General features: G+C 49.2%; 1 protein-coding gene across 3 annotated transcripts in view; it reads right to left on the bottom strand.

Moving 5' to 3' along the window:
* Window positions 1–6,353: 6,353 nt before the first annotated feature.
* The window catches only part of SSBP3 (single stranded DNA binding protein 3), a 55,763-nt gene continuing 35,926 nt past the window's right edge, over window positions 6,354–26,190 (bottom strand). Inside the window, exons 6-18 of one of the 3 annotated variants that reach the window (XM_071750067.1) lie at window positions 18,002–18,082; window positions 16,990–17,049; window positions 13,861–13,927; window positions 13,675–13,751; window positions 10,136–10,200; window positions 9,940–9,988; window positions 9,631–9,666; window positions 9,391–9,445; window positions 8,849–8,919; window positions 8,235–8,313; window positions 7,988–8,016; window positions 7,732–7,833; window positions 6,354–6,825 (exon numbers count right to left, since the gene is read on the bottom strand). In XM_071750067.1, coding sequence (XP_071606168.1) covers window positions 6,796–6,825; window positions 7,732–7,833; window positions 7,988–8,016; window positions 8,235–8,313; window positions 8,849–8,919; window positions 9,391–9,445; window positions 9,631–9,666; window positions 9,940–9,988; window positions 10,136–10,200; window positions 13,675–13,751; window positions 13,861–13,927; window positions 16,990–17,049; window positions 18,002–18,082 — 801 coding nt within the window. In that variant the 3' untranslated portion in view covers window positions 6,354–6,795. The remainder of the gene's footprint in view (window positions 6,826–7,731; window positions 7,834–7,987; window positions 8,017–8,234; window positions 8,314–8,848; window positions 8,920–9,390; window positions 9,446–9,630; window positions 9,667–9,939; window positions 9,989–10,135; window positions 10,201–13,674; window positions 13,752–13,860; window positions 13,928–16,989; window positions 17,050–18,001; window positions 18,083–26,190) is intronic. The other 2 variants (XM_071750068.1, XM_071750069.1) reach the window with 2 other exon arrangements.

Genomic DNA, 26,190 nt, shown 5'->3' with positions numbered 1-26,190 from the left:
TTGTGTGCCAAGAAACTCTTTCATTTTAGGGTCTTACCTCGACTGGGGTTAGAGGGAGTCATCAAATGCATCCTCCTGCACTCTTCCACTGCTGCCTAGAAAGAAGATAAGCCAGTCATTATTCCTCTGCACAGGCTCTGGGTCTCTGTGTGCTTTTGCACAGAGCAAGACTCAAACCTATTTTCCAAGGCTGCTTTGAGTAGCTCTGAATGCAGCGTGCACAGAAGAGGCTTACAAAGCTTCAGGAGGGGAGCCTGAGGCAGGAGCCTTTTTCATTCTGCCTGGCTTTTACTTTGTTTTACTCCTGGCTGCTTTGGGATACGTGGTGCTGCCCTGTGCTCAGTTCCCAAAGCACTTAATCGGTGAGATTGCTTTGTTGGATCTACAGAACCACAGTTCTTTTATCCCTCAAATCCTGGATGAAGAGACCTGCCCATTTTGGGAAAGTGGTGTAGAATGGAGCAGGAAAAACTTCGGTGCCTGGTAGCTGGTATTGGCTGCTAAAAACACAAAGGAAGAATTTTCTTCCTGCCACACAGAGTTAACTGAGCAGGAAGCATGTTCTTTTTAAGATGGGGAGGATTAGTGGGGGTTTTGTGTAATGGAGGTTAAATTAGCTCCAGCCTCATGTAGAATGTTCTGCACTGAAACCCTCCAGCACATGGGGAGGAAAAGGACATCCCGTGCTGCTTGAAGGTGTTGGAGAACACATTTCCAAGCAATAAACCTCATTTCAGTGTCTGGTGTCAGAATGGTTTGGGTGTGTTGTGATGAACACCATGGCTGGGTGCTCCTGTCTCAGTCCATCACACAGCTCTACCCAGCAGGCTTCAGAAAAACAGACTCAGTCAAAAATCCAGATCCAGTTGCACCCTATAAATGAGGCTGCATCAGCTGGAAGTTAAAAATCAACAAATCCCACAATAGTTAGGGGAAGATGCTCAGAATAAACAATCTACTAAGTGTTGCCATGATCTGAATCACATTAATTCTGCTTGCTCCAGTGTCTCACTTTTAGTGATCAGGGTGAACAAAAAGCAGAGCACAGAATTGCTCTGTTACCCTCCCTGCCACCTGCCCAAGGGAAGATAAAGGGAATAAGGAAGGGACTTAAGGGTTGGAAATTGAAACTGGAACAGGGGAAGGGCAGATAACACGTGGCCCAAGGAACAAACATACACAAACCCCAATCTCAGTGACTGCAGGGACTGGTGTCAGAAGGTCCCTTGCATCAGGGCTGATTCAGGGGTGTCCACAGCTCTTCCCAACACCCAGTGGGTGCATTGCATGCATGGGTGCACGTGGCGAGTTGATGGAAAAGTGGGGAACTTTCCAAGACCTCTGAGCACAGTGAAGCAGCAAGAAAGAAGGGAGAAGGAAGGGGGTTGGGATTCTGGTCCTCCCAGCTTTTATGGAGTATGGCAAGAGATAGGGACAGTGACCCCTCCCTGTTCCATCCCTCAGTATCCTAAAAACCCTCTCTCTAGGTCCTCGTGTGGGTGCCATAAAACTACCCTGTCCCAGTCAACCTATAACCTCCAGGGCTGCCTAGTTCAGCTCATAGCTTTGGATCTGCTCAGATCCAAGACCCACACCCAGTTATTTAGGAATATTTTTTACCAAACTGCAGAGCCTGTCCCAGTAGGTGGTTCTTCCTCGGGCTGCTGGCTCTCTGCTATGTCACACGGACCCTGCTGAACAGCTCTAAGGCAGCAGCCCTCAGACCCTTCACAACCCCTCACCCTTCCAGCTTTGGGTCATTAACCCATCCCGGGGAGGAAGCCCTGCAGGGCATTCAGGAACATTCCTGAGCAGAGTGGATTTGCTAAGGAATTGTGGCTGGAGGGTGGCTGTGTTGGAGAGGGGAAGGAGTGGGATGCCTCTTGTGCTTCTAATAGGGGTGAGAATCTGGGAAGATGGTCTGAAGTCCCTTTAGATGCTTCTGCCTCTCAAAGATGTCTTTGTTAGGACAGGCAGTTGAAGGGGAGAAATGAAGTGAAGCTGAGCAGAAAGGATGAGCACACAGAGAGATAGACAAAGGCAGAGGAAAGGTCTGAAAAACACTGGAAGCAGTAAGGCATGGGCCAGGCAGGAGGGTTCAGCAGGTTACAAGAGGCACCAGGAAGCTGTGTGAGACAGAAGCAGGCAGGACTGGGGCCCTGGCTTGCTCAGGGCACAGCTGGGCTCACCTGGGGTGAGGACAGGAGCAGGATTCCCAAGTTGCTGGAAGGAACAGCAGATCCTTGTGCTGGCTGGGATCCTCTGAGGCTCAGGAGGAAAAGTCCAGGGGTGCAGGGCAAGGCTCTCAGCTCAGCACCTGGGAGGGATGCTCAGGTTGGTACCCTGGAGGTACAAGGGCAGCCAAGGTGTCCCAATGGTCTTCCCAAGCCCGTGTGGTTCCCCAGTTCATTCCTCCAGTGTGACCTGCTGGCAGTAACCCATCTGAGAGAGGTGGGACCAGGAACAGGACAATGGGTCACAGAGGCACATCTGGGTTGGTATCAATGATTTATGAAGGGTTGTCAGCAGCTGAATGGCATTACCTCATCGTGGACCAAGAACCAGGCATTAACTTTTAATGAAAGGCATCTGGAAGAAGCAGAACATGTGAGAATGGGGCAGCTGGAGCCTGAGATGAAGACCCAGCAGTGCCTGGCTGCCTGGAGGGGAGTTCTGCAGCCACCAGCTCAGAATCTGGCCCCATAACTCCACACAACCTTTCCCTGACCCCCTCCTGGTGCAAAATCTGAGCCCTCATCCTGCCAACAAGTACACCCCATGCTCAGTCCAGAGCCCTGGCTTGTTCAGAGCCTCCTCCTCCTCTGTTTAATTAAATGAAAACTAATGGGGGACACAATTATCCCTAAGGCTGGGCTCAGGAGATGTTTAGAGGAGAGAACTTGGCAGTTTCTCATGGTGGTGTTTAATGAAATTAGCCTGTAACCCAGGGAGATCCATCAGGAAGGACTTTCCTGTGCTCTGCAAGGAGATCCCCAAGGGGCAGCTGAGTGGTGCCTGGATGGACAATGTGGGCAGGGATGGAGCTGGGAGGGCAGGAGGTCCTCATCAGCACCAACTGATCATCCTTGGGGCTCATGTTTTCAAATGAGGGACAATGCTTCTTTCTGCAAAGCAGAGGTTCATGGTTGCCTGGACCAAACCACCACATGATGGGGTGGGCTACAGACCCCATGCAAGGACATCTGCAACCTGGAGGCAAAGCTGCACAGGTAGCAAAGCCTGTAAACACACACCCACCCCCTAAACCTGCTGTTAATTACATGCTAATGAGCTCTGCAGGCACCTTGATTTTCCTGGGTGGTTCCCAAAGCCAGCAGCCATCCAAGGTATTGCTCCACAAGCATCCATGGCCATGTGGCTCTTGCTGCTGGAACGTGGCATGGCAGCATGGTTTGGGTGGGAGCATCTCCCAACACCAGCAGAGCTCTGGGATGGTTTGTGGACCTCCAAGACCCCAGAACCCTGAGCCTGCAGCTCAGGCTTGAATGTTCCCTGGAGGAGGGAGAGAAGCTGCAGCCAACCCTGTCCTGCCTGGACTAGTCAGAGGCAGAGAACACGTTTCAGGCAGCAGCTCCCTGGAGCATTTCAGGCACCCAGCACTTGCATCCACCCATCTGAAACTTGAATCATTTCTCCCCAAACACTGCAGCAGCCTCTGATACAGCCAGGTTCCTCCATCACCACCCCAGTCAGTTCAGAACCAGAGCTGGTCCTGCACTGGTGCCAAGGACCACAGCCAGGCCCTGCTTGAGGGAGGGGGTCTGCAGGCCTTTTCTTTTTTTTTTTTTTTTTTTTTTGAGGGTGACACTTGTGTCATAGAATCAAGGCTGGAAAAGACCTCATCAAGTCCAACTGTCCACCCTACAACCCCCAACCACTAAACCATCCACTGCAGCTCTTCACCTACCCATCTTTTGAACACCCCCAGGAGTGGTGCCCCCACCACCTCCCTGGGCAGCCTCACCATTTTTTTTGTGAATAAATTTTTCCCAATATCTAACCTGAACCTACCCTGGTGAAGCTTTACCCCATTCCCTCTTGTCCCTTCTCCTCCCTTGCTTAATTCCCAGCAGTGCAGGACTCCAGCAAGGGGAGGTAGCAGGACCCAGCTCCTCTCTTGGATCATCCCTGCTCTTTAACCTGCACCATGGGACAGCAGGTTCCCAAATCCCAAATGTCCCATGTTCCAAATCCTCTGGCCTCTAACAGGGAAACCCTGCTGGAGAGGCTGCAAACAAATTGCCCCTTTTTACCTTCAGAAAGCCCCTTCAGGCACATCCTCAACCGGGTGCAGGCAGCTGAATTTTCAAAACAATTTAAAAGAACCCAAACAAACAACAAAACGGCAAAAAACAAAGCAAACACCACGAAACCAAACCTTTCCCATCCTGCCAGGTTCTGCATCCCAGCTGAATCCCTCTTCACCTTCCCAGCCACAGCCAAGCCCACCCAGCAGCAACCACCTCTCAGCCCTGCATCACCTCCTCTCCCCTGGCCCAAAGATGGGATTTGGTCCTCCATAAATTACAAAAAACCCCACACCTAATCCCCCCCAAAAAACCCCTCCCTGCCCCCCAGGTCTGGCAGCAAACACCAGGAACAAACTGCAGAGCACTGAAATCAAATGTTTATGTTGATATTTATTACAGCATGGGGGGGGGAGGAGAAGGGGGGAGAACCATTTCATTCAAAAAACCATCCCATACCAATGAAGACAATAATTTAGCTATTCATTTTAAAATACATTAAAACCGGTCCTTTCATTTCCTCACATCAGGAAAAAAAAAGCAAAACCCAAACAAACAAACAAAAGAAACAACCCCAAACCAAAACTGAAAAAAAAAAAAAAAAAAATCCAAACCAAAACAACCCCAGAACAAGATGTAAAATGGAAAAGGAAAAAAGGTTGACCTCTTGGGGAGCCCCTGGGTCTATTTGTGATGCAACAAATCTGCATTGTTATTTCCCAGTGTCACTTGGAAAATATTAACCTGACTGTAACTATGAGACTGACACCCCCAGGCCCTCCCCCCCCACCCATCCCACCCACCCCTCTCTCCCCAGGGACTTTCTACAGGTAAAAGCACAATTCAAATGCCTAGGAAAAAGAAGGCAAAGATTAAAAAAAAACCACCAAAAAATCGTATTACACACTTAAAAAAAAAAAAAAAAAGTTTTGTCATCTCATGTCTTGCAGCCAGAATAATAAAAACAAGCCAAATGTTCCCCAGAAACATTTCAGTGAAGGGGTGCGGAAAAAAGACATCCCTTTAATAAAACATTATCAACAAATATCGTACACAAACTACAATGTATAATAATTATTTTTTTTTTTCTTCCCCTCTGGGTAATTTTCGAACCAGACTACAAGGTAAGAAAAAACACTGAAACAAGATACAATGCTTTCAATAATCCGCACAAAGGTCAAATCCAAGGGAGAGAATATTTTACAGAATATGATATACATGGAGCAGAAATGGGAGCTGGAGAAAAAACAAAGACCAAACTACAGGGTAGTGTCATGTACAGAGATCCCAACCCGCCGCCTTGGCTCATCCCTTCCTCTCCCACCAGCAGGAAGGGCCTTCGATGCTTGCCATTTAAGATTTATTTTCATATTACAGAGTGAGCCTACAGAATAGCAAGGTTACATTTTTAACAACAAGAACTCCTTAAAAAATATCTCCATCCAGTTCCAAGTCATAGGTAAGTGAAACCCTGACAAGAGCACGTCTCTAAAGGAAAAGAAATCCCCCCAAAAAATATCCCCAAAGCAAATAACATCCTCCCCTCCCCCCAAAAAATGCCCAAAGTTAGCTGGAGATCACAGTCTCAAAGTCCCAGGTCAGATTAACCCCTTTTTTTACAGTGGATTAAAAAAAAAAAAAAAAAAAAAAAAATCAATTTTTGCAGTGAACCAGCTGAAGGACTCTGGGGAAAGGAGGGACAGAGATTTCTTCTTGTACTTGGAGAGGGGGGGGAAAAGACTAACACAGTGCATGCCACAGTCACAGAGAGCAAGATCACGATTCATTCGAGGATGTGATCCTAGAAGGGGGTCACCTGCATTAACAAGTTTATAACGAGGTGGTGGAGTCTCTTCCCCAAAGCAGATCTTGTTAACTGGAGGAGGAAGCGTTGTGCTGCAAACAAACAAACAAACAGAACACAAAACCCCAAAAATAGAAGGGGGAAAAAAACCAACCCCAAACGCAACCCCAAAACGACTAGAAAAAAAAAACAAAAACCCACAAAAAAAATCAAAACAAAACAAAACCCAACAGGCCTTCTGAACGAAAACCACCATTGTAAACTGTCCAGTTTATTTAAAAAAAAAAAAAAATAAAATGACTACAACAGAGACAACATGAGATTTCATATCTAGACTATTCCTGGTGTCGCACGGCACAAACATACAACAGGTTCGGTTTCTGTCTTTATTTAAAAGAACAAAGCAAAGAGATCGGAGTTGGGTGCTAGAGGCTTCCGTTTGTTTCCAAAAAGAAGTGTCATGTACATATATAAACCCTTCTGCACAAAGAAGGGCCTTGTCATGTCTTGAAATATTTTAAGTTTTGTCCTTCATGTTTTATGGAATAAAAAGTTCAGCCTTTTTATTGCATGAAACTAAACCTGGGGTTTTGGCCCCCGCCACGTGTCTCCCTGCCCATACACCTAGCTTCTTCTTCTTCTTCTTCTTCTTGCATAATTCGTTGAGATCCTCCGAACGGCAGCTGACTCTCTTGATCCTGGAGAGGAGGAGGGGGAGGGAAATCACACACTCATCGTCATGCTGGGGGAATACTGGAAGAGAGACAGAGCCAGGGTGAGAAACCAGGTGGGCCAGACCCCCAGACACCCGAGGGCGGGGGTGGTGACAATGATGCAGCACTCTAATTGGATTGAATAAATGAGGAGGAGAGGATAAGCTGGAGACTTGAGTTTCTCAGGGTGTAATCTGCTCTGAAACGTGCCTTTCCGGGGAGAAAATCAGCAGAACAGTATGGGGTGAGATGCAATTTAAAACAAATAATTAACATGCACGTGTGTGTGTGTCTATGCTGTGAAGAGGAGGGGTGTCTGCAGCCAGAGTGGAATCCTGCAGCTCAGTCCTGGGCTCACAGAATGCCAGGCTGGAAGAGATCTCAAGGATCATCTGGTCCAGCATTGATGGCCCAGCACCTTGTCAAGCTGAGTCTTTAAGATGTCCAGTGTTGGGGAATCCACCACTTCCCTGGGGAGAAAGTCCAACTGTTCTTACGGTGAAAACTTTTCTTCTGATGTCTAACTGGGATCTCCCCAGGAGTAACTTGCACCCATTTACCCCTTGTCCTTCCATGTGACTCACTATAAACAGGAGTCTTCATAGTCTTGTAGCTTTAAGTACTGGAAGTACACCAGCTCCTCTCCAACCCATGAGATCCTCTCCATCCCACGAGATCCTCTCCCTTCCATCCACGGGATCCTCTCTCCTCCATCACACAGGATCCTCTCCCCTCCCTCAATACCCCCCATCCCTCTGAGGACCCAAGCTTCCACCCACCAGGGTACTTCTTCCCTGCCACTTTCTGTCCCAGAGCAACTTACACACAGCATGATCCATGTCCAAAAGGCAACCACCATCAAACCCACCCACCCCCCTGACAGGATGCCCCAGGGACTATCCCTCTGTCCCCAGGGATGCACTCACTCACTCACTCTCTCACTCACATTGTCATTTTGGAAGGAATGGAGAAAGTTGCCTCCCAGCTCCCCGTCGTCTCTTGGAGTGCCCGGGGGATTGCTAATGCCACTTATGTTGTTTGGAGAATTCTGCAGAAGATGGAGAAGAAGGGGGAAGCAGTGAGCAGGATGAAGCTCCACCTGCCCAGGTCACAACCCCCTCAGATGCCCCTCCCCATCCATCAGGGTCTCACGAAATGGTGAGAAAACAGGAACCCACACACCCACTCTGCATCTCACTTACTTTTGGAAGTCCATCTATGTCTCCTGACCCTGTGCAGAGGGACACAAAAGGAAAACAGCCTTATTGAGCATGCAGTGATGGCCCTCAACCCCCCCCCTGCTCATCCCTGATCCCCCCCTCCTAATTTCCAGCTGTGCTTCCAGCACTGGTCTGAGCTGGGGGTCAGCCCTGGAATGGGAGCAGGCACTGGGATGTTCTGCAGGGCATGGTGGGGCTCCCTGAGATGCAGACTCCCCTGGGTGCTCACCTAATGATCCGTTCATGTGATGGGGCTCCATGCCACCCATGCCACCCATGGGGCCATCAGAGCCGGGACCCATTGGGAACTGTGGAAGAAAAAAGGCAAAAAAACCCAAATCAGCCACAAAACCACTCCACACATCTACTACAGCCCTGGGAGGCTCTTAGGGACCATCCCCTCCCCAGCCATCCCTCTGGACCTGGATGGATCCACTCCCCATGAGGCTGCAGGGCACATCTGTGAACTTGCGGTCCCGTGGGTTTTCACCCAGGAAATTTGGCCAGATGGGTGCAGGCAGACCCAGACCCATGGCAGTGCACCCGAGCTCTCTCCAACCAGGATTTTAAGAGCTTTAAATCTGCCCTTATCCCCCAAAACACAGCATCTCCCCGGGCATTCAGCTGCCACCACCTCGGCCAGAGCAGCAGGGCTGCCACTCTCTTAATAAGCATAAAAAATTAACAAAGTCGCCCAAGAGTTAATCACTTTTTGATGGTTTGTTTTATTTCTGTTTGGTAACAAATGGCTGAAATCAATTAAACTGCTTTACTCTCAACTGATGAAGTTAATTATGATTTGTTATGGTATCTGATATGTAAATTATTAGAAAGCAGACTTACATTCGATCGACTGCCTGCGGGCGGTACTGGATTAATCATTGTGTAGATGTTGTCACTTGAATTTGTTGAATCTGTGGAACAGTGAAGCCCAGTAAGTTGGGTGATTAATTCATTTCTTAATTAAAACAAACTCATGCCACTTGAACTCATTCTTTTGTATTTTATCACCTAAAATTCCCTCTAAGTACCACCATTTTCTGGCTAATTTGTATTTAATGAAGATCCACAAAGTTTTTAATCACAGAAATTCAACTGTGAAAAATAATTCTACTCCTGGCTGGGAAGCACAGGGAGGTAATTCCCTGCCACGTAGCATTCCTCACCTCCCTGAGCCCTACAGCATCCAAATCTGCAGGGGGACACAGAACATCCTCAGATGCCATCCCAAAGCCAAGCAGCTCATGCTGCTCCCTCTGTAGAGGGAGCTCCCTCTCCATAAATTGGTTATTTGAGTAGGGGTTGCCCATCCTCATCGATGCAGCCCCAGGCATGAGGGTGTTCTGGCAGGGGAAGGGGCTGGGGGATTCTTGGGGGGCTCTTACCTGCAGGACTGGGCATGATGGGTGTCCCTGGAGGACCCCCGCCACCGGGCGGACCCTGCAGAGAGACCAAGTGGGGGTCAGACACACAAATAATGGGGGGTCACCCACCTCCCCCATGCTTTCAAACACCTCCTCTCAGTTGGACCTCACACCCCCAGACCCAGCCTGGTCCCCCCCAAACCACACGAGCTCTTAACAGCTCTGCACCCCAGGAGGGACAGAGGGAGCAGGAGGACTCACCACGTATGTACCAGGCGATGAAGAAGAGTATGGGATCTGCAGAGAGAAGAGAGGAAGGATCAGCTGTGGGGTGCACAGGGGCTCCCGAGGGCTGGACCCCAGCAGGGCACAGCCAGAAGCCCCTGCCACCCCCCCAGCCCAGCCAAAACGGGGGCCCCAGGGCCCCCCAGCATCCACAGCTGCACCCCACTGCACAGAGAGCAGCACAGGAGCAGCGTTCAGGCTTCAGGTGCAGCACCTGCAAGAGGCTGGAGAAGCCCCTCTCATTAGCAGGATACTAATTGCTTCCAAGGACCTTGGGATACTCACTGAATTAGCACTGCTGGGGTTCGGCCACGGTCTGCCAGCTCCCGGCCCCCTGGGGTCAAAATTAAATGGGAGAAAAAGAAAAGTTGTAGTTTCATCTGTCACCTCCCCAAGCCTGGCTGCTCCCCACAGACAGCCCTGTGGCCCTGCCAAGCCCCACCCCATGGGAAAACATTCCCCAGCACGGGGCTTGCCTTACATGTTAATTCCAGGCATGCCGGGACCTAGGGAGTTGGGTGGAGGTCTCATGCCGCTGCCGTAGTTCTGCAATGATAACCAAGGGTCAGCCCACCCCAAAAAGGGGAGGAGAGGAGAAAAAAAGCAGAGAGAAGAAAAAAAATGGAGAGGAGAGGAGATGAGAAGAGAAGAGAAGAGAAGAGAAGAGAAGAGAAGAGAAGAGAAGAGAAGAGAAGAGAAGAGAAGAGAAGAGAAGAGAAGAGAGAAGAGAGAAGAGAGAGAAGAGAGAAGAGAGAAGAGAGAGAAGAGAGGAGAAGAGAGAAGAGAGTAGAGAAAAAAGAGAACAGAAAAGAGAAGAGAAAAAAAGAGAAAAGAAAAGAGAAAGGAGAAAGGAGAAAAGAGAAAAAAGGGAGAAGAGAAGAGAAGAGAAGAGAAGAGAAGAGAAGAGAAGAGAAGAGAAGAGAAGAGAAGAGAGAAGAGAGAAGAGAGAAGAGAGAAGAGAGGAGAAGAGAGAGAAGAGAGAGAAGAGAGAAAAGAAGAGAGTAGAGAAAAAAGAGAACAGAAAAGAGAAGAGAAAAAAAGAGAAAAGAAAAGAGAAAGGAGAAAGGAGAAAAGAGAAAAAAGGGAGAAGAGAAGAGAAGAGAAGAGAAGAGAAGAGAAGAGAAGAGAAGAGAAGAGAAGAGAAGAGAAGGGTTAGTTTACAAAAATGAGCTTTTTAAAAAAATGAAGAAAAAAGATAACAATAACTGTAGATGCAATTAGCAGTTGTGTTTACAAAAAAACCAGGCAGCTCAGTATGAGAGAGAGGTGGCAGAGTCCAGAAGTCCCCCCCTTGGTCTCTTCTGCTGAGCTGGTGGAGGGAAAAGCTCCCCCTCCCAGCTCCAGGAGACAAATGTGCCCACAGCCCCCAGGCACCACCAACAGCCTTTCAGGTTTTGTCTGTTTGTGCAAAACAGGAGCAGGAGGAGAAGAGGAGTGGCAGCTTGGGAGGTTATTGCTGCTGTGTAAGGATGGGAAGAGGCTGAATGAGCTCCCCTGAGATGGAGCATCCCCAGCTCCCAGGATGATGGCTGGAGGAGGGCAAACCACACCAGGCTTGTCTTCCCTTTCCAGCTCCCTGCTACATCCCCCAGGGGAGCAAGTGAGGGCAGGCAGCCCCTCAGGGCTCCCCTCTTGGCTTATTCCAGCTCAGCTGAACCTCCAGACAGGTCTGAGAGCCTCAGATCCGTGTCCCAGATCTCCTAAAACCAGCTCCAGTACAAAGCCGAGCCCAAGGCAGGGAAGGATGAGGAATCCCCCTGAATGCTGTGCTCCATTTGGTCTGTGCTTTGCTCCCTGAGCCCTCCGGGCAACGTGCAGCCGGATTTAGGTCGCGCTGCTGCTGCTGCTCCTCCCCTCTTGCCTTCCCCACCCCCCACCATGCGTATTTTTGGGCTGTATTTCCGCCATCTAGAGAAAAAAATTGCTAGGGCAGGAGGGGAGATGGATGGCCGCTTCCTATTTTGCAGCTCTTCAGAGAGCTCCAAGCTGGATTTTAACTGGAATACTTCACTTCTGATGATTTTTCCCTGGATTAATGGATGCACCAAGGCAGGGTGTTCTGCTGAGGGCCTTGCCAAAGTTTGTTTTGAAAAGGCATAAAAGGGGTTTTCCCCACACAAATTACCGGCATGTCCTTAATTGATTGAAATTCCAGCCATTTACACTGAACAGCAGCATCAAAACCCTTGCTTAAAATAAAATTAAAAAAATTTTTTTTGAAAAAAGCTAAAAACCTCAGCGTTTTTAATTGGAGCTGAAAGGCTGGAAAACGAAGCCATCTGAAAGATGCTCAGGGAGAGTGGGGAGGGAACGCAGCTGTGCTGAGCAACCTGGATGCCAGGGACTGGCAAGATGCTGCTGAAATCCAATGAGCTACAAACCCTCCTCATAGAGGCACCAGCAAACCTAATCCTGGCTTCTGCAGAGCTAAAACTGCACCTATTAAACGGGAAAAGGCAGCAGTCATCAGCTGCAAGGGATGATTCACCGTCGGTGCGTAATAAGCATCCTGTTGTCAGGATGCTGGGTTGTCCTGGCTGGATGCTCTGCAGCCCTTGGGGATAATTCAAGGAGTATTTGGTAAGGTTCTGATGCAAAGCTTAAAGAGAAAAACAAGCCCTAGGCATGCGAGGTGTGAGGGGCTGCTGGGTTTGGTTGGATATTTTTGGTGGTTGCTGGTTCCTGGCTGGCTGCGGGGCGGCAGCAGCACCCGGCGGGTGCCAGATTGGGAAGCCCAGCGCTTCCCCCAGGGAAGCTGTTAAAAAAAAAAAAAAAAAAAAAAAAAAATCACAAAAAAAAAGCCCACCAAAAAGAAAAAGAAAAAAAAAACACCAAACCACCTCTCCTTAATGTACGTACACAGGGAATGGTGGAGTCAAAAATAAAGCTCTGAACATTTCACAGCTCCTGCCGGCTCCCCGAGCCGCCGCCATCCCACGCGGTGCTGAAGCCGCGCTCACCGCTTCCAAGTTTCTTGGTGAGCTTCACAAGTGGGAAGCGAGCAGCCTCCCCCAGGCAACCCGCCGCCGTGCTCCTTGGCACAGGCCACCCTCATGAAAGCCATTTTTATTTTCATTTTTTTGGGTGAGATCCTCCAGGAAAGCAGGATTTTTAGCAGAGCAGCCGCGGCTCAAAGCATCCCTGGCTTTGCTATCGGGTGGCTTGTCCACGATGCTCCCTGCAGGCTTTTTATCCCCTGCCCTAGGATGGATCTAGGTGCCTGTGGAGATGTCCCGAGCAGCATCCTCAGGCTGGTGTTAAAAAGAGGTGACACAACTCCCTCTTTACACAATAATCACTTATCTCGACAGTCTCTGGGGGGAAACACAAAACAAAACTCCAGCGCACCCGCTCCTCTCTTGACAGACTCTGATCCTCGCGCTACAAACTCGACGTAGGCGACGATGCAGAGAGGATAAACCTCCAACCAAAACATGGTAATCTGGTTTTGAAGTCTCGTAGAAGAAACAAACAGGAGCCAGTCAACAACAAGCCGCTCCGTAAAGCGAACCAAGGGGAGAGACAGCATAGATTAACCCAGATCTGCTTAATTTCAAGCATCTACTCCCCTTTCCTGAAACCCAGAGCTGGAGCAGGCGGGCAGGAAGGGCAGGCAGAGGGGAACCTCGCAGAGGAAAGCCTTATTCCCCTTGCTAAAGGGATTCTTTGCCATTTATTTATTTATTTTTAATGCAAACCTCCTTCCCCTTTCCTGCTGTTAGGGACGTAACTATTTCCCAGGCAGGCAACATAAATGCACTCAAAGGCCGCACCGGCGCGGCGCTAAGTGCCGTCCCCTCTGACGGAAGGGCAGGAGGGAGGCTGCAATACCCTTAATGAGCTCTGAAGACCTCACTCCTGTTAAAAGGAGGGATTTCCAGATGCAGGGCTAATGCAAAACGCATTAACACTAATGAGGGGACGGGGTGTGTGGGGAGGAAACTCCCAGCCCTCGGATCCCCAAGAGGTTGTTTTGATGGTGGGGAGGGCGTTTTTGATGCTCTTTGGCACCGGGCTTACCTGCGGACCGGGACCCATGGGGCCCATCCCTCGCGGAGGATTCATCCTTTGCATGGGGCCGCCCATGTTGGGGTGCCCTGTTGGGAGGAAAAGGAGGGGTGTTATGTGGCAGAGCAGTCATTTTAGTTCTCGAGGTAACAGCTAAGGAGAAAATGCTGGCACTCAACCCTCCTTTGCTGGCTTTACCTTGCTGTCGCGTGGGATCCATCGAATTGGGCAGCAATGGCTGTGTACCGGGAACAGCACCCGGGGGCTGTGAAAACAAGGGGACAAAGATTAAAAACACAAAACAAAACAAAAAAAGTAATTGCTAAAATGCAGCCTACAGTGACAGGTTTGAGCTGAGGTTTTAGGCTTACAGGGGGCTTCCTGGGTCGCACCAAGCTTCCTGCCGCAGCACGACCTGTGGCTGCCTGAGCATCCTGCATCTCACTGCATCCAGGACATCTTCCTACACCCTCTGGGCTTTTGCCTCCTCTTTCCTTTTACAAACACCATCTAAAATCTCAACGAGGATCAGCATTTCCTCCTCTCCTGCAGCCAGCGTGCCATCAGGCTGCCGTATTTTAGGGGAGCTGAGAAAAGACAAGGCTGCATGGGGCAGAGGTGTCAAAGCTGGCAGGGAAAGGGGACCAGCAGTGCAGCCCCCCAGTACTGACTGGGGCCAAACTTACCAGGGGGTTGCAGCAATTCATCACCTATCAATGGGGAGATGCTCTGTTTGCAGCAGCCCAGTGCGTTCAGCCCCGTCCCCAAGCAGACAGGGGGGCACAGCAGATGCTCCCCCTTCCCAAAGGCAGCTCTGTTCCAGCCAGGCAGCTATTTAAAGTTCAAAGGCTGCTCCGAACAGATAAAGGGGGAGAAAAGCACGGATACAATCTGCCTGGGGGAAGCAAAGTGTAAACAGTTCTGCTACAGCTCTGCCTTTTATTTGAACGCCGACACAGGCAGACCCCGCTGCTGGAGCACTGGGTGTGCATGGCCAAACTGAGGCAGAATCTGCCCAATCCTACTCCTTGAGTTATTTTCTTTTTTTCTTTTGCAGCTTGGAAGCTGGCGGCAGGAGGAAGATAAACCAGGGGAGTTGTAGTGATGGATATTTACACTTCTGCTGCCTGACCTTCCTGTCTGCCTATTTATTCCTCTTGTCCCTCTGGATGTGACCATAACTTCGCCGAGCTCTGGGTAGGTAACTGGGTTTTATTATGTAGTGTTTGGGGGAAAAAAAAACCCCATGAAATCCCTCTGATTAACTTTGCCCACTCCTGGATGCTAAACCCTGCTGCAAGAGGCTGTTCTCCTGCCTGGCCCATCTTGCTGTGCCCACAGAATCACAGAACTGTCACCGCTGGAAAGATTTCTAAAATCACTGAGTCCAATTGTCAACATCTCCCCATAAATAAAATATATCTATCAATATCTGTATCACCCACCAGAGCTTGTCCTGAAGTGCCTCATCTACATGTTTTTTAAATACCTCCAGGGATGGTGACTCCCTGAGCAGCCCATTCCAACTTCTCAGTACTCTCTCAATAAAGAAATTCTTCCTCATACCCAGCCTAAACCTCCCCTGATGCAACTTCAGGCCAGTTCCTCCAGTCCTATCATTATTCATTTGAGAGATGAGGCCAGCACTCACCTCCCTACAACCTCCTTTCAGGTAGATGGAGAGAGCAGTAAGGTTTCTTACAGCTCATCTTCAGCTGAGCCTGGGGACACAGCAGGACAGGGTCCCCTTAAGGTGCTGGTAATTAACACCTGAAAATGGGCTGCCAGAACCCATCTGGAGTGGCATGGTGCCCCAGGCATAAGGCTCTTCCATCCCAGCTGGGCTTGGGGGGTCCTACATCAGCCCCCCTCCAGTTTTGCTCAGTTATCTCCCAGCTGTCTCACCATCACTTTGCAAGTTCCAGCCATTTGAGTCTCAAATCCAGCAATCACGAAGCAAGCTGCTGCTTCCCATTTCCTGACTATTCTGCTCTTTCTGCTAATACGAGCTGTCCAAAAAAATAACCCCCTTAGCCAAAAAACAAGCTTCTGAGACAATTTTTGCACAGTCACCTTTGCTACCCAAAAAGAATCACAGGTTTCCTTTAAATTCCCCGCTACAACAAGTGACCTCTGGCTGGGTCGTTCCCCTCCAGATCTGCACGTTTGGGAATGAGGGGAATTCCTCAACCAAAGGCCACGGGTTCTGGCAAGCAGGCAGGGTGGAAGCCTCAGTCCCTAAGGCCAGAAACAAACTGCCCTTGTTTAAGCTGGGATAAGAGGATAAACCCAAGCCAAAAAATTCAGCAGCGACCTGCCCCGCTTGACCCCGCTGCCGCTGATCTGAGCGCTGGGTCAACCCAGCAGCAGGATTATCTCCATTGCTTTAATTTTCTGTGATTGCAGGGAAAATCCAGCCTGGCAGCAAGCAGGGCTGAGAACACCACAAATAATAATAATAATAAATAATAATAATAAAAACAAACAAAGGGAAAAAAAAAAAACCAACAAAAGGCACATGCCCCCATCGCTGTTTACACCCTGGATGTGGCTGAACCTCAGAATCAAATCCAAATCAAATGGTGACATTTGGTTGTCCTGCACCAAGAGCCCAAGAGACACCCAAACTTATGGAGCATCTGCAGGACACCCTGGACCTTGTCACAGAACCACAGTATTGTGAGGGTTGGAAGGGACATTTAAGATCATCCAGTTCCAACCTCCCTGGATGGACACCCAAACCTATGGAGCATCTACCCTGGACCTTGTCACAGAACCATAGTATTGAAAGGGTTGGAAGGGACCTTTAAGATCATCCAGTTCCAACCTCCCTGGATAGACACCCAAACCTATGGAGCATCTACCCTGGACCTTGTTCCAGAACCATAGTATTGAGAGGGCTGGAAGGGACATTTAAGATCATCCAGTTCCAACCTCCCTGGATGGGCAGGGACACCTCCCACTAGATCAGGTTGCTCCCAGCCTCATCCAGCCTGGCCTTAAAAACTTCCAGGGATGGGGCTTTGACCACCTCCCTGGGAAACCTCTTCCAGTGTCTCACCACTCTCCCGATAAAGAACTTTTCCCTAATGTCTACTCTGAATCCACCTACCTCCAGTTTTAATCCACTCCCTTCAGTCCCACCACTACCCAAGATCCTAAAGAGTCCCTCACCACCTTTCTTGTAGTCCCCTTTAAAGCCACAACAAGGTCTTCCCCAGACTGACCCACCCCAAATCCGTGTCTCTCTCAGTTTCATCCCCCTCCCCAAATAAAAGCCACCCCCAAAGGGAAAACCCAGCAGCACAGAGCCTGGGAGCACAGTACCTGATTGCCCATCCTGATGGGGGGCCGGGGACCTCCGGCGTAGCGCGGTGACATGAATGGCTGTGGGGACACAAAAGGCAGGTGAGGGGTGGGTAAGGGGGGGCAGGAGACTCCCCACGCACGCGGCTTAGACTGTACACACGGGGTTTGTGTTGTGGTTTGGTTTTGGGTTTGTTTTTTTTTTGTATTTGTTTTGTTTTGTCGTTTTGTGTTGGTTTTGTTTTTGGTTTTTTTTTTGTTTTTTTTTTTCTGGAGACATCCTTTTAAAAAAAGTTTAAAAAGGAAAAAATAATTTAAAAAGAAAAATTATATATATATATGTATATATATATATAAAAAAAAAAAGATGTCCGGAGTCCGTTTTTTAACGTTTTTCTCTGTAGATTTATTTGTGTGAGAGCGTTTGGCATTGGCAACACGAGGTGAGGCTGTTAAAATTAGTGCATGGGAAACCCTGAGCGTTAGATACTGTTCAAGTTTAAATATATATATATTAAAAAAAGTGGCAAATAAGCACATACAGACACGCACACACAAAAAAAAAAAAAAAAAAAAAAAGCCCCAATGCTAAGTGCTGAAAAAAAAAAGGAAAAAAAGAAAAAAAAAGGAAGAAAGACTTAAAGTTACTTTTTTTGCTCTGTTTTTTTTTCCACAATTGCTGCTACTAACAGAAGCTTAAAAACCCACACCAAGTTACATTTCTCAGGCTACGTTGGGAAGGAAAAAACACTCTGATACCCATGATTGACTTCTCAGTCCAACTGCACATCCGAAAAAAGAAGAAAAAAATTAAAAAGAAAAAAAAAAAGAAAAAAAAAGAAAAAAAAAGGAAAAAAAAAAAAAAAAAAAGAATTTTGCTTCAGAGCTGGATCTCTCCCGGGGGGATGCTCCCCGGGGCAGCGGGGCACCCGCTGCTGCCCAGCTTGCTTAGAGAAGGGGGGGGAGAAAAACCAAGAAGGCAAATCGAGCGCACGTCGCGGTTCACAGCCCTACCCATCACTAGTGTCTTTACCTGACTGTGGGGTCCCATCATGCTGTTAGGGTTGTGGGGTGGAGGCTGTGCGTGTGGCGAGGGCTGTGACCCAGGCGGTCCCTGTGAGGTCAGACAGTAGAAGGAGGTTATAGATTAGCACATGAAAGCGCAGAAAAGAGCTAAAAAAAGGGTTGAAGGGTGGACCTGTTTTGGCAGGGAGGCGGTTCTCCCGGTTTTTTCTTTGGTTTTTTTTTTTTTTTGTTTCCTCTTTTTAAATTGAGTTTCTAGTCGCCTGTAGCTCAACGGTGAATAATGATATATGCCAAAAAACAAAAAACAAAAACAACCCAAAAAACCACCACCAAAAAAAAAAAATCCACCACCAAAAAAAAAAAAAAAAAAAAAAGTATCAAAAATCAGAACGTCTCTCAAAATATACCAGCCACATCGATGGTAAACGGTCCGATAGCTCAACCAAGTCTGGAATGATAAACACACAAGGAAACACTTTGCAAGGGTGTGCAACAAGGAAATAAAAATACACAGGAGAGGACCAGAGAGGGTGGGGGGGATTAAAAAAAAAAACACACCCCCAAAAATTAATAATCATTAAAAAAACCAAAAAGCAAAAAAGATGTTGTTTCCTCTCTCTCATCCCAAAGGTTGGAGGCACCTCTGGGGTTTGTTTTTGATTTTTGACACTGCTTCAGTGGAGGTGCTGGAGGACGAGGAGAACATCTCAGCTGGTGCCTGGGCAGTGTTTGGCTGGCACAAGCAGGGCTGCAAGGCCAGGCCGTGCAGATGCACCATCCTTCCTCGAGGTGGATTCCCTACGGATGCGAGTAAAATGGCTTGCAAGCAAAGAAAGGATGTCTGGGGGGAAAAAAGGAGAGATTAGTCGGTGCAGGTTTAAGGCTGCAACGCAGCAGACTCTGACATTTTGGGCTTGAACAACGCCCGTTTTGGGTTTTTTTTATTGAATTTTGAAAAATTCCCCTTAAAATGCAAATTCGCTTGGAAAAAAACTGCAAGCTCGAGTGGAAGAACACACCGGTGTGTGTTAACGTCGGGGGGGGGAAAAAAAAATTAAAAATGTCTTTTTTTTTTTTGAGTCAAAGGAGGTGTAACTGGTAGAGGAAGCAAAGGAACGTTGTCAGGAGGTGATGGGAAGAGACTGCAGGCTCCAGGACCGGCGCCGGAGCAGATGTTCTCTACCTGCCTCGTTACTAATTTCAACAAGTGTTCGCCTTCTCGCTGCTGCCAGCAATGGCATGGTTTGTTACCATGAGCAATTTTCTTAATTAACAGACATTAATTAGCCATTTAGCAATTTTGCAAGCATTTGTTTAGCAGCTTTCCTAAACATGAATACCACTGTGATAATGGTACTGATTAGAGGGTCCCCTAATTAACAGTACAGGGAAGGAAAATTGAAATCACATAAATTAAAAAGGGAGGGGAAGTTAATGAAGGCAGGACATATTTGCACCTGCAAATCTTTTGTACGGCGGAAACTTGAGTGCAATGTAAATAAAGTAAGAGGGTGGGTTGTTTGGTTTTTTTATGGGTTTTTTTTTTGTTGTTGTTGTTTGCTTTTTTCCCCCCTTCTTTTTCTTTTTTTTTTTTTTTTTTTTTTCATTTGAACAGTTTGGCGGCGAGATGGAGCCAAGAGGATTGAAACCAACAGCCTCCTGCCAGCCTCCCTGCTCCAGCCGCTGCACCCAGGGAAATGAAGTCCCCCCATTTCCACCACCATTTTATAGAACCACAGACTGGTTTGGGTTGGAAGGAACCTTAAAGATCATCTACTCCCAACCCCCCTGTCATGGGCAGGGAAACCTCTGGCTAGACCATGTTGCTCCAAGCCCCATCCAACCTGGCCTGGAACGTTTCCAGGGATGGGGCAGCCTCAGCTTCTCTGGGGAGGAAGGATTTATTCTGCAGGAGCTGAAGGCAACCAGCCTCTGCCCCTAGAGCCTGGTGAACATCAGCTGAAAGATGCCATAGTACCTCGGGACAACCCTCACAACTGCCTTCTCCATCCACATCCCACCACAGTGGAGAAGATGAACCGTTGTGGTCCAAGTTGTACCATCAACCACCTTTAGCAGAACTCATAGAGGACAGCACCCCTCAAGAGGGTCTGGCCATCACCAAAAGCCCTTCCTACACATCACAGCTGCAAGACTGTGGGGCAGGGAAGATTGTGAGAGGAGAACCAGCAATGAAACCAAGTAGAAGGGAAAAAACAGGACGTGCAGAGGCCAACCCTCCAGTCCCATCAATACAACAGTCAACAGGTCCTCCACAATACCTGTCTTGCTGTGCTGCAAGGAAGGGGTTGTTGTTACCCAGGTACTGACTGGACGTGCACACAGTCCCCATCCTGAAGTTATTAACCCCCTGATTAAGCCCTTGACATCCTTCCTCTCATATCCCCCAGTGTGTAAAGGCATGGAGTTAACAGGTATGGAATGCACAAGAGATGCTGCCACCAAGATGCACCCTGGCTGGGCCCTGAGGTGATGTGGAGCTTCAGTGTATTGCAGCATTTATTTGCTTACTGTAGAAAAAACATCTAGAAGACATGGCAGCATTTGCACCAGGGCAAAAATTCTCCCCCCTAGCAAATTAGATCTGGAGAGCACCCCTTGCTGGTGCTGCTGGATGGATCCTCAGGAGCATGGTCCTGCCCCACCACCCTGGGATGACTTCTGGGTAACATGACTGCAGACACCCAGCTCGTGCAAACGTCTTAGCAGGCTGTGAGGGGCTTTTTTTTTTTTTTTTTTTTTTTTCTTTCTTGCTTTTTTTTTTCCCTTCTTTTCACATTGTTTGTTTTTTATTTTTCAAAACAGCCACGAGAAGCAGCATCCAAAACGCTGCGGCTGCCGCATCCCCCTCCCGCGCCCCTCGGCACGGCTGCTCTGCTCCGTCAGAAACCCTCCAGACCCTCTGGATATTGTTATCTCCATAAATATCTGCAGATGTTTCAGGGCAGGGACCCAGGCTCGGCCGGGAACGCCGGCCAGATCGGGTGCATGCATTTTTTTGCAGGGGTTTCCCTGGGCGCAGAGGGAGTGGCAGATGAACCCGAGGGATCGCAGCGGTCAAGACAAGTGTTTTGCAGAGCTGACACATGGGCTCCAACCACCAGAACAACCCCCTTTTTTTTTTTTTTACCCTTTAAAATAAATTGTATTTAGCAATCACTAACTGCTGCTGCTACAAGAGGATGCTGGAGACAGGCAGAGCCCTTCTTCCTCTCCGCAACCTCCCTCCAGTTCCCCCACTGCCCAAGTGCTGCATCCCTTTGGGCAGAGCTCCATCCCACAGGCTGTGGAGGATGAGCAGAAGCTGCCCTGTGGTTAATTCACTCCTACCTCAAGACCAGCACTCTGCCCAACCTGAGAAAACCCGTCACCTCTCAAGTTTTCATTTATTTTCCCTTTTTCCCCACCCCCAAAACCTGATGACCTGCACAGGGTGTTATTCTCCACCCTCCTGTAGCCGCCTCCAAAAATCCAACAACCAACCCCAAACAGCTAAAACAACATTAGAGGAAACTGTGTCCAAGTCTCTTGGTGCCCCAACCTCCTCTCTGCTTCATTTTTTTCCTCCTCTCTACATTACAGGGGCTTTAAAAGCCTGCCCTGACTCATCAGACACCCCAAGTTTGCTGCTGCTGCTGCTTCCTACGGGGAGTTTCCAAGCGACCAGGTTCTTTCCACTCCGTTCTTTTTTTTTTTTCATGAGCTCAACTCCTCAAACTTCTTGTAAAATATTAAAGATGGAAAATGGCACGAGCGATCATAGCTCTGCGTGTGTCAATTTATGTTTCCAGAGTAATTCACCACAAATGGATCATGTTTTATGGGCTGCATACTTTCAGCTAATGGGGGAGGTTTTCTATTTAAAAAAAAACAAAAACCAAAAAAACCCAACCGAACAAACAAACAAACAAAAAAAAAAAACCAAAACCATTTTCAAGCCCCTCTGGGGGTGGCAGAATGCTGCAGGATTTGGAGAAGGCAAAACATCACTGCCAGGAGGTACTGACTGTTTGCAGCCAGCAAGAGGAAGGCATCTTGTGTTTGAAAATACTTACTGGTTCCCACATTAGAAAAAAACCCAACGAAACTAAAATAAATTAGATGGAGATTAATTAAAGATGTGCCTGGGCTTACTGGATAGGATCTTATGGGAGGGGAAGGAAGTTCTGCAAGTTCTCAAGAGAAAAATAAGGTGACCCTGAAGAAGACTTCAGGAGAGGTGCTCCAGGTGCCTGCGGAGAGGAGGAACCATGGCCACCTTCCAGCACATGGTGCTGGGTCAGGACCCAAACACATCTTCTGAGAGAGGACAAGGCAAGGCAAGGCAGAGCAAGGCAAGGCAAGGCAAGGTGAGGCAAGGCAAAGCAAGGCAGGGCACAGCAAGGCAAAGCAAGGCAGGGCAAGGCAAGGTTAGGTGAGGCGAGGCAAGGCGGTCCAAGTTCCCCTGCAGACGGCGGAAGGCAGCCGTGGGCAGGAGCTCTGCCTTGCCTGCAGCTGGGGCTCCCGCCTGCAGAAGCCTGGTTTTAAGGAATATGTTTAACACAAGCTCTTCAGGAAACAAACCCGTGTCAGCCAGAGCCAAGAACAGTCACCTCCATCTGGCTGGAGCACCCGAGAGAAAGTTGACTGCAAATCCCACCATATGCTCCAGACGCTCGGTACAAAAGCCTCGGGCATCCTACTAAACTTCCAGAGAGAAAAAAAAAAAAAAAAACTTTCTCTGACACTTGCTTTTCCTCTCCTCCAGCTTCCTAAGCCACCTTCCTTCAAACCTGGCACAAGGCTGACACCGAGCTCTGCCCCAGGATTTTGGGCAGGGCAGCCTAGTTCCGTGGCTCTGGTGCCACCTTGCCAGTGACGGTTTGACCACCCTGTGCTGGCATTGTTGGCTTTTGTACGACCCGATGCTGACGGAGCCACGCAGGGGGAAAATGGTGGCATCTGAGGAAGCAGCAGGACAACATGGACCCCATCCTCTTACCCCTGGCTTCACCCTCCTTACCCACCATGGCTGACCCTGCCTCATGGGCTGCCCCCGGGGATGCAGGGAGGAGAGGAAGGAAGGTGGAAGGGTGTCAGGGGGGAGCCCCCCGAGGCTTTAGGGCCCTTCTGGGCTCCAGAGGTCTCTCCGCATTAGGGGGCAGTGTGGGAACACGGAGCAGCCGGCGCTTTTGTTTTGGTGCATCTCGGGCTCGGAGCCGCTGATGCATGGCGAGCGCAGCCGCCGACATTGATTTATGGTCAACTTTCCATTTCATCAGCGCGCGGGGCACGGGGCGGCGCGGGGAGTTCGCACGGGGGGGGCAAAAAAAAAAAAAAGAGGCAGGGGCTGCTGGCTGTGTCCCCCCCGCCCCCCTTTTTTTTTTATTTAGCGTTAGGTGTGCTATTCGTTGCTTTCAATTTTTAATTTTTCCTGTCTGTGTTTCCCTGGCATACACCAACCAACACCCCCCCCCCCCAACCACCACCTCCAACTCCCTCAGTCCCTTCCTTTGAGGGATCCGCACCCCGGCATCAATCCAGCTTTCAAAACAAAAGCAGGAACGCCTCCGATGACCTTTAGGAGGATGAGCAGAGGGTTTGTTTGCTCATCTCCATGGGACAAAGAGAGAGAGAGAGAGAGAGATTTAAATAAAAGCATCTACCCATGCCAGCCGTCAACCCAGCCACCTTTTGTCCAGGGCACAGACCAGTGCCATGCCACCAGCTGGCACCAGGCAATGCCCTGGCAACCCTGGAACAGCTCAGGGCCTCTCCTTTCCCATCGTTTTGGGAAGGTTTTGGGAGACTCTGCAGCCTGCATTTCCCTTGGCCTCTGGCCAGAAGGTCGCTGCTGAGCCCCAGTGAAGGGAAGGGACAGCGGCCGTGGACAGCCAGGAGCTGCAGCCTGAACTCCTACTCTCTCATCTCTTTCCTGGCATGTCACTTCTTCTCCAAGCTCATTCCCAGGGTTATGGAGCCAGTGGCTCCCAGGAATGGTCCACATTTTTTTTTCCCTTTGCCAAACAGCGATGCACATCTGAAAGTGAGGGCTGGGTGGGTTCATGCAACTCCAGGGTCGCAGCACAGGGTTTCTGCAGCCTGAGATTTGCTGGTGATTCCCTTTTCAGATCCTGGTGTGATGCCCCACCATGCTAGGACAGGATCAAACCCTTTCAAAAATGCTCTGCCCATGCCTAGCCTCAGGGGTATCCCTTGCAGCTCCCTTGGGCCCACTCTATGGTGCAGCAGAGTGAGATGCTGAAATCCCCTGAGCTCTCTCCAACCTTTGGTCTCCTGGCATGAAGAGAGCACCAACCAAGGTGGTACCACCAGGAACCTCACTCCCTCCCAGGGCTGACACAACAAGGATCAAGAAGAATTCCTTTGCTTCTCCTGCAACCCTTTTGGTTTTGCCCTCTCAAGTTCAGCACTTTAATCTCCTACAGAGATAGAAAAGTTATCTCCAAGCTGTGACCAGCTCATCCCTGAGCCTCCAGCCCACCTCTCCAAGAGCTGATCTCCAGAACCTCCTGAAGCTGAAACAAGCTCCAGCACCCGCAATAAATCAGACAAGCTTTCACAAGGGGGATGTTCAGACTGTGTTAAAAGGTGGGATTTTTCTTTTCCCCTCCTCCCCTTCATCCCCAGGGCTGGGAAGAGAAACCAGATGTTGGAGGGCTTTCAGGAAAGGCAGGCTCTTGAGATGTCACATGCAAGCCATATGCATCAGCACCCCTCCACTTCCCTCTGGCAGTTCCGGGGACAGACAGCATCCCTGCACACCACACCTGCACTGCTGACATCACTTCTTCTTTTCAGGACTCCCCCCACCAAAGGTCCCAAGAGAGCAGAGCTACTTCTGAACCTCTTCCCCAGCAGCTCACGGTTGAGCCGCACGAGAAGCAGGGAGGTACAGGAGGGGTTGTTTGCTGCTTATAAAACCCTCAGCACAGAGATGCTACGGGGAAGGGGCAGAAAGGAAAGCAGAGGGGACAGCTTGGAGGCTGTCAACGGGAAGAGTCGAGACAGGAGCACGTCTGGGGAGATGCTGCTCCTCCTCCTCCTCCTCACCTTCCCCTCGCAGGGGAAGCCAACTCGTTCTCTGGAAGCCTTGCCCTAACTTTGTGCCAGTTTTGCAGCCCTCGCAGCTCCGCGTGAAGCAGGAGCCCCAGAGGACACTCAGCTACGCCGCAGGGCGAGATCAGGACTTTTGGAGAGACATTTGTTGGAAGCAGCAGCTTGGCACTCGAAGTGCTGGCAGCAGCTCTGACCTGCGAGATAGCATCTCTGCTGCTGGCTTCACCCCGTGCCGCCGAGCGCTGCTACAAGATTCCTCTGTTTTAGGGTTCCCGATCAATATCGGATTGTTCTTACTTTGTCAGAAGCATGTTTGGGAAATGGGATCTCTCTAAAAAAAAGGAAAATGAAAAAAAAAAAAAGCCCACAAAAAAACAAACCCAAACAAAAAAAGCAGGACCCTCCATCCCCCTTTCCAGCGCAAAGGGAGATATCAGGCTCAGATAACGCCATAATAAATCACAAGCGCCTTATCGAGCCCACCTGTCTGCTGCCTGAGAAGTTCTCCCAAATACAAATCACAAGCCCACATAAAAACAAACAAACAAAAAAACCCAGCTTGCCAAAACAAATATTCCTTTCAACTCTCCTCTCATTTGTTACAAGAACAAGTGCTTCTACCTCAATAAGGTTTTAATGCGCCGACTGGCGTGACTCGTGCCATGCAAAGAGAAACCCCCAGGCCCCCCTTGATGGCTGAAGTTTTGAAAACTCCTTTTGAGTGTGTTTGTAGAGATCCTTTCCATCAGTGTCACTCCAAATGTATGTTACCCCAAGTCAGAGCTCGGCACAGGAGGAGGAAGGAAGGAGGGGACTTTGGGGACTTGGGTAGGTATTTGCTTACAAGGTGCCTCCACGGCATTTGGGGACTTGGCTGGAGCCAGCTCCTGCCTGCAGCCTCAGCCAGCATTTGTTAATGCTTTCAGTGATTGCATTTGGAAAAAATCAAGCGGTTAACCAGAGGAGGTGGGAGGAGGAGGAGGGGGTGGAGGGGGGAGAAGTTTCAGGAATCAAAATCCAGAATGTTTTCAATTATGCAACGTCTGTTAGGAGCGGAGAACAAATACAATCTCAACCCAAACACAAACCAAGCAGCTTTGGAAAAAAAACACATCG

The sequence above is a fragment of the Heliangelus exortis genome, chromosome 8 (genome assembly GCF_036169615.1).
Source record: "Heliangelus exortis chromosome 8, bHelExo1.hap1, whole genome shotgun sequence".
NCBI lineage: Eukaryota > Metazoa > Chordata > Aves > Apodiformes > Trochilidae > Heliangelus > Heliangelus exortis.
Note: the sequence above shows the minus strand (reverse complement) of the source record. Positions and strands in the feature narration are given on the sequence as shown.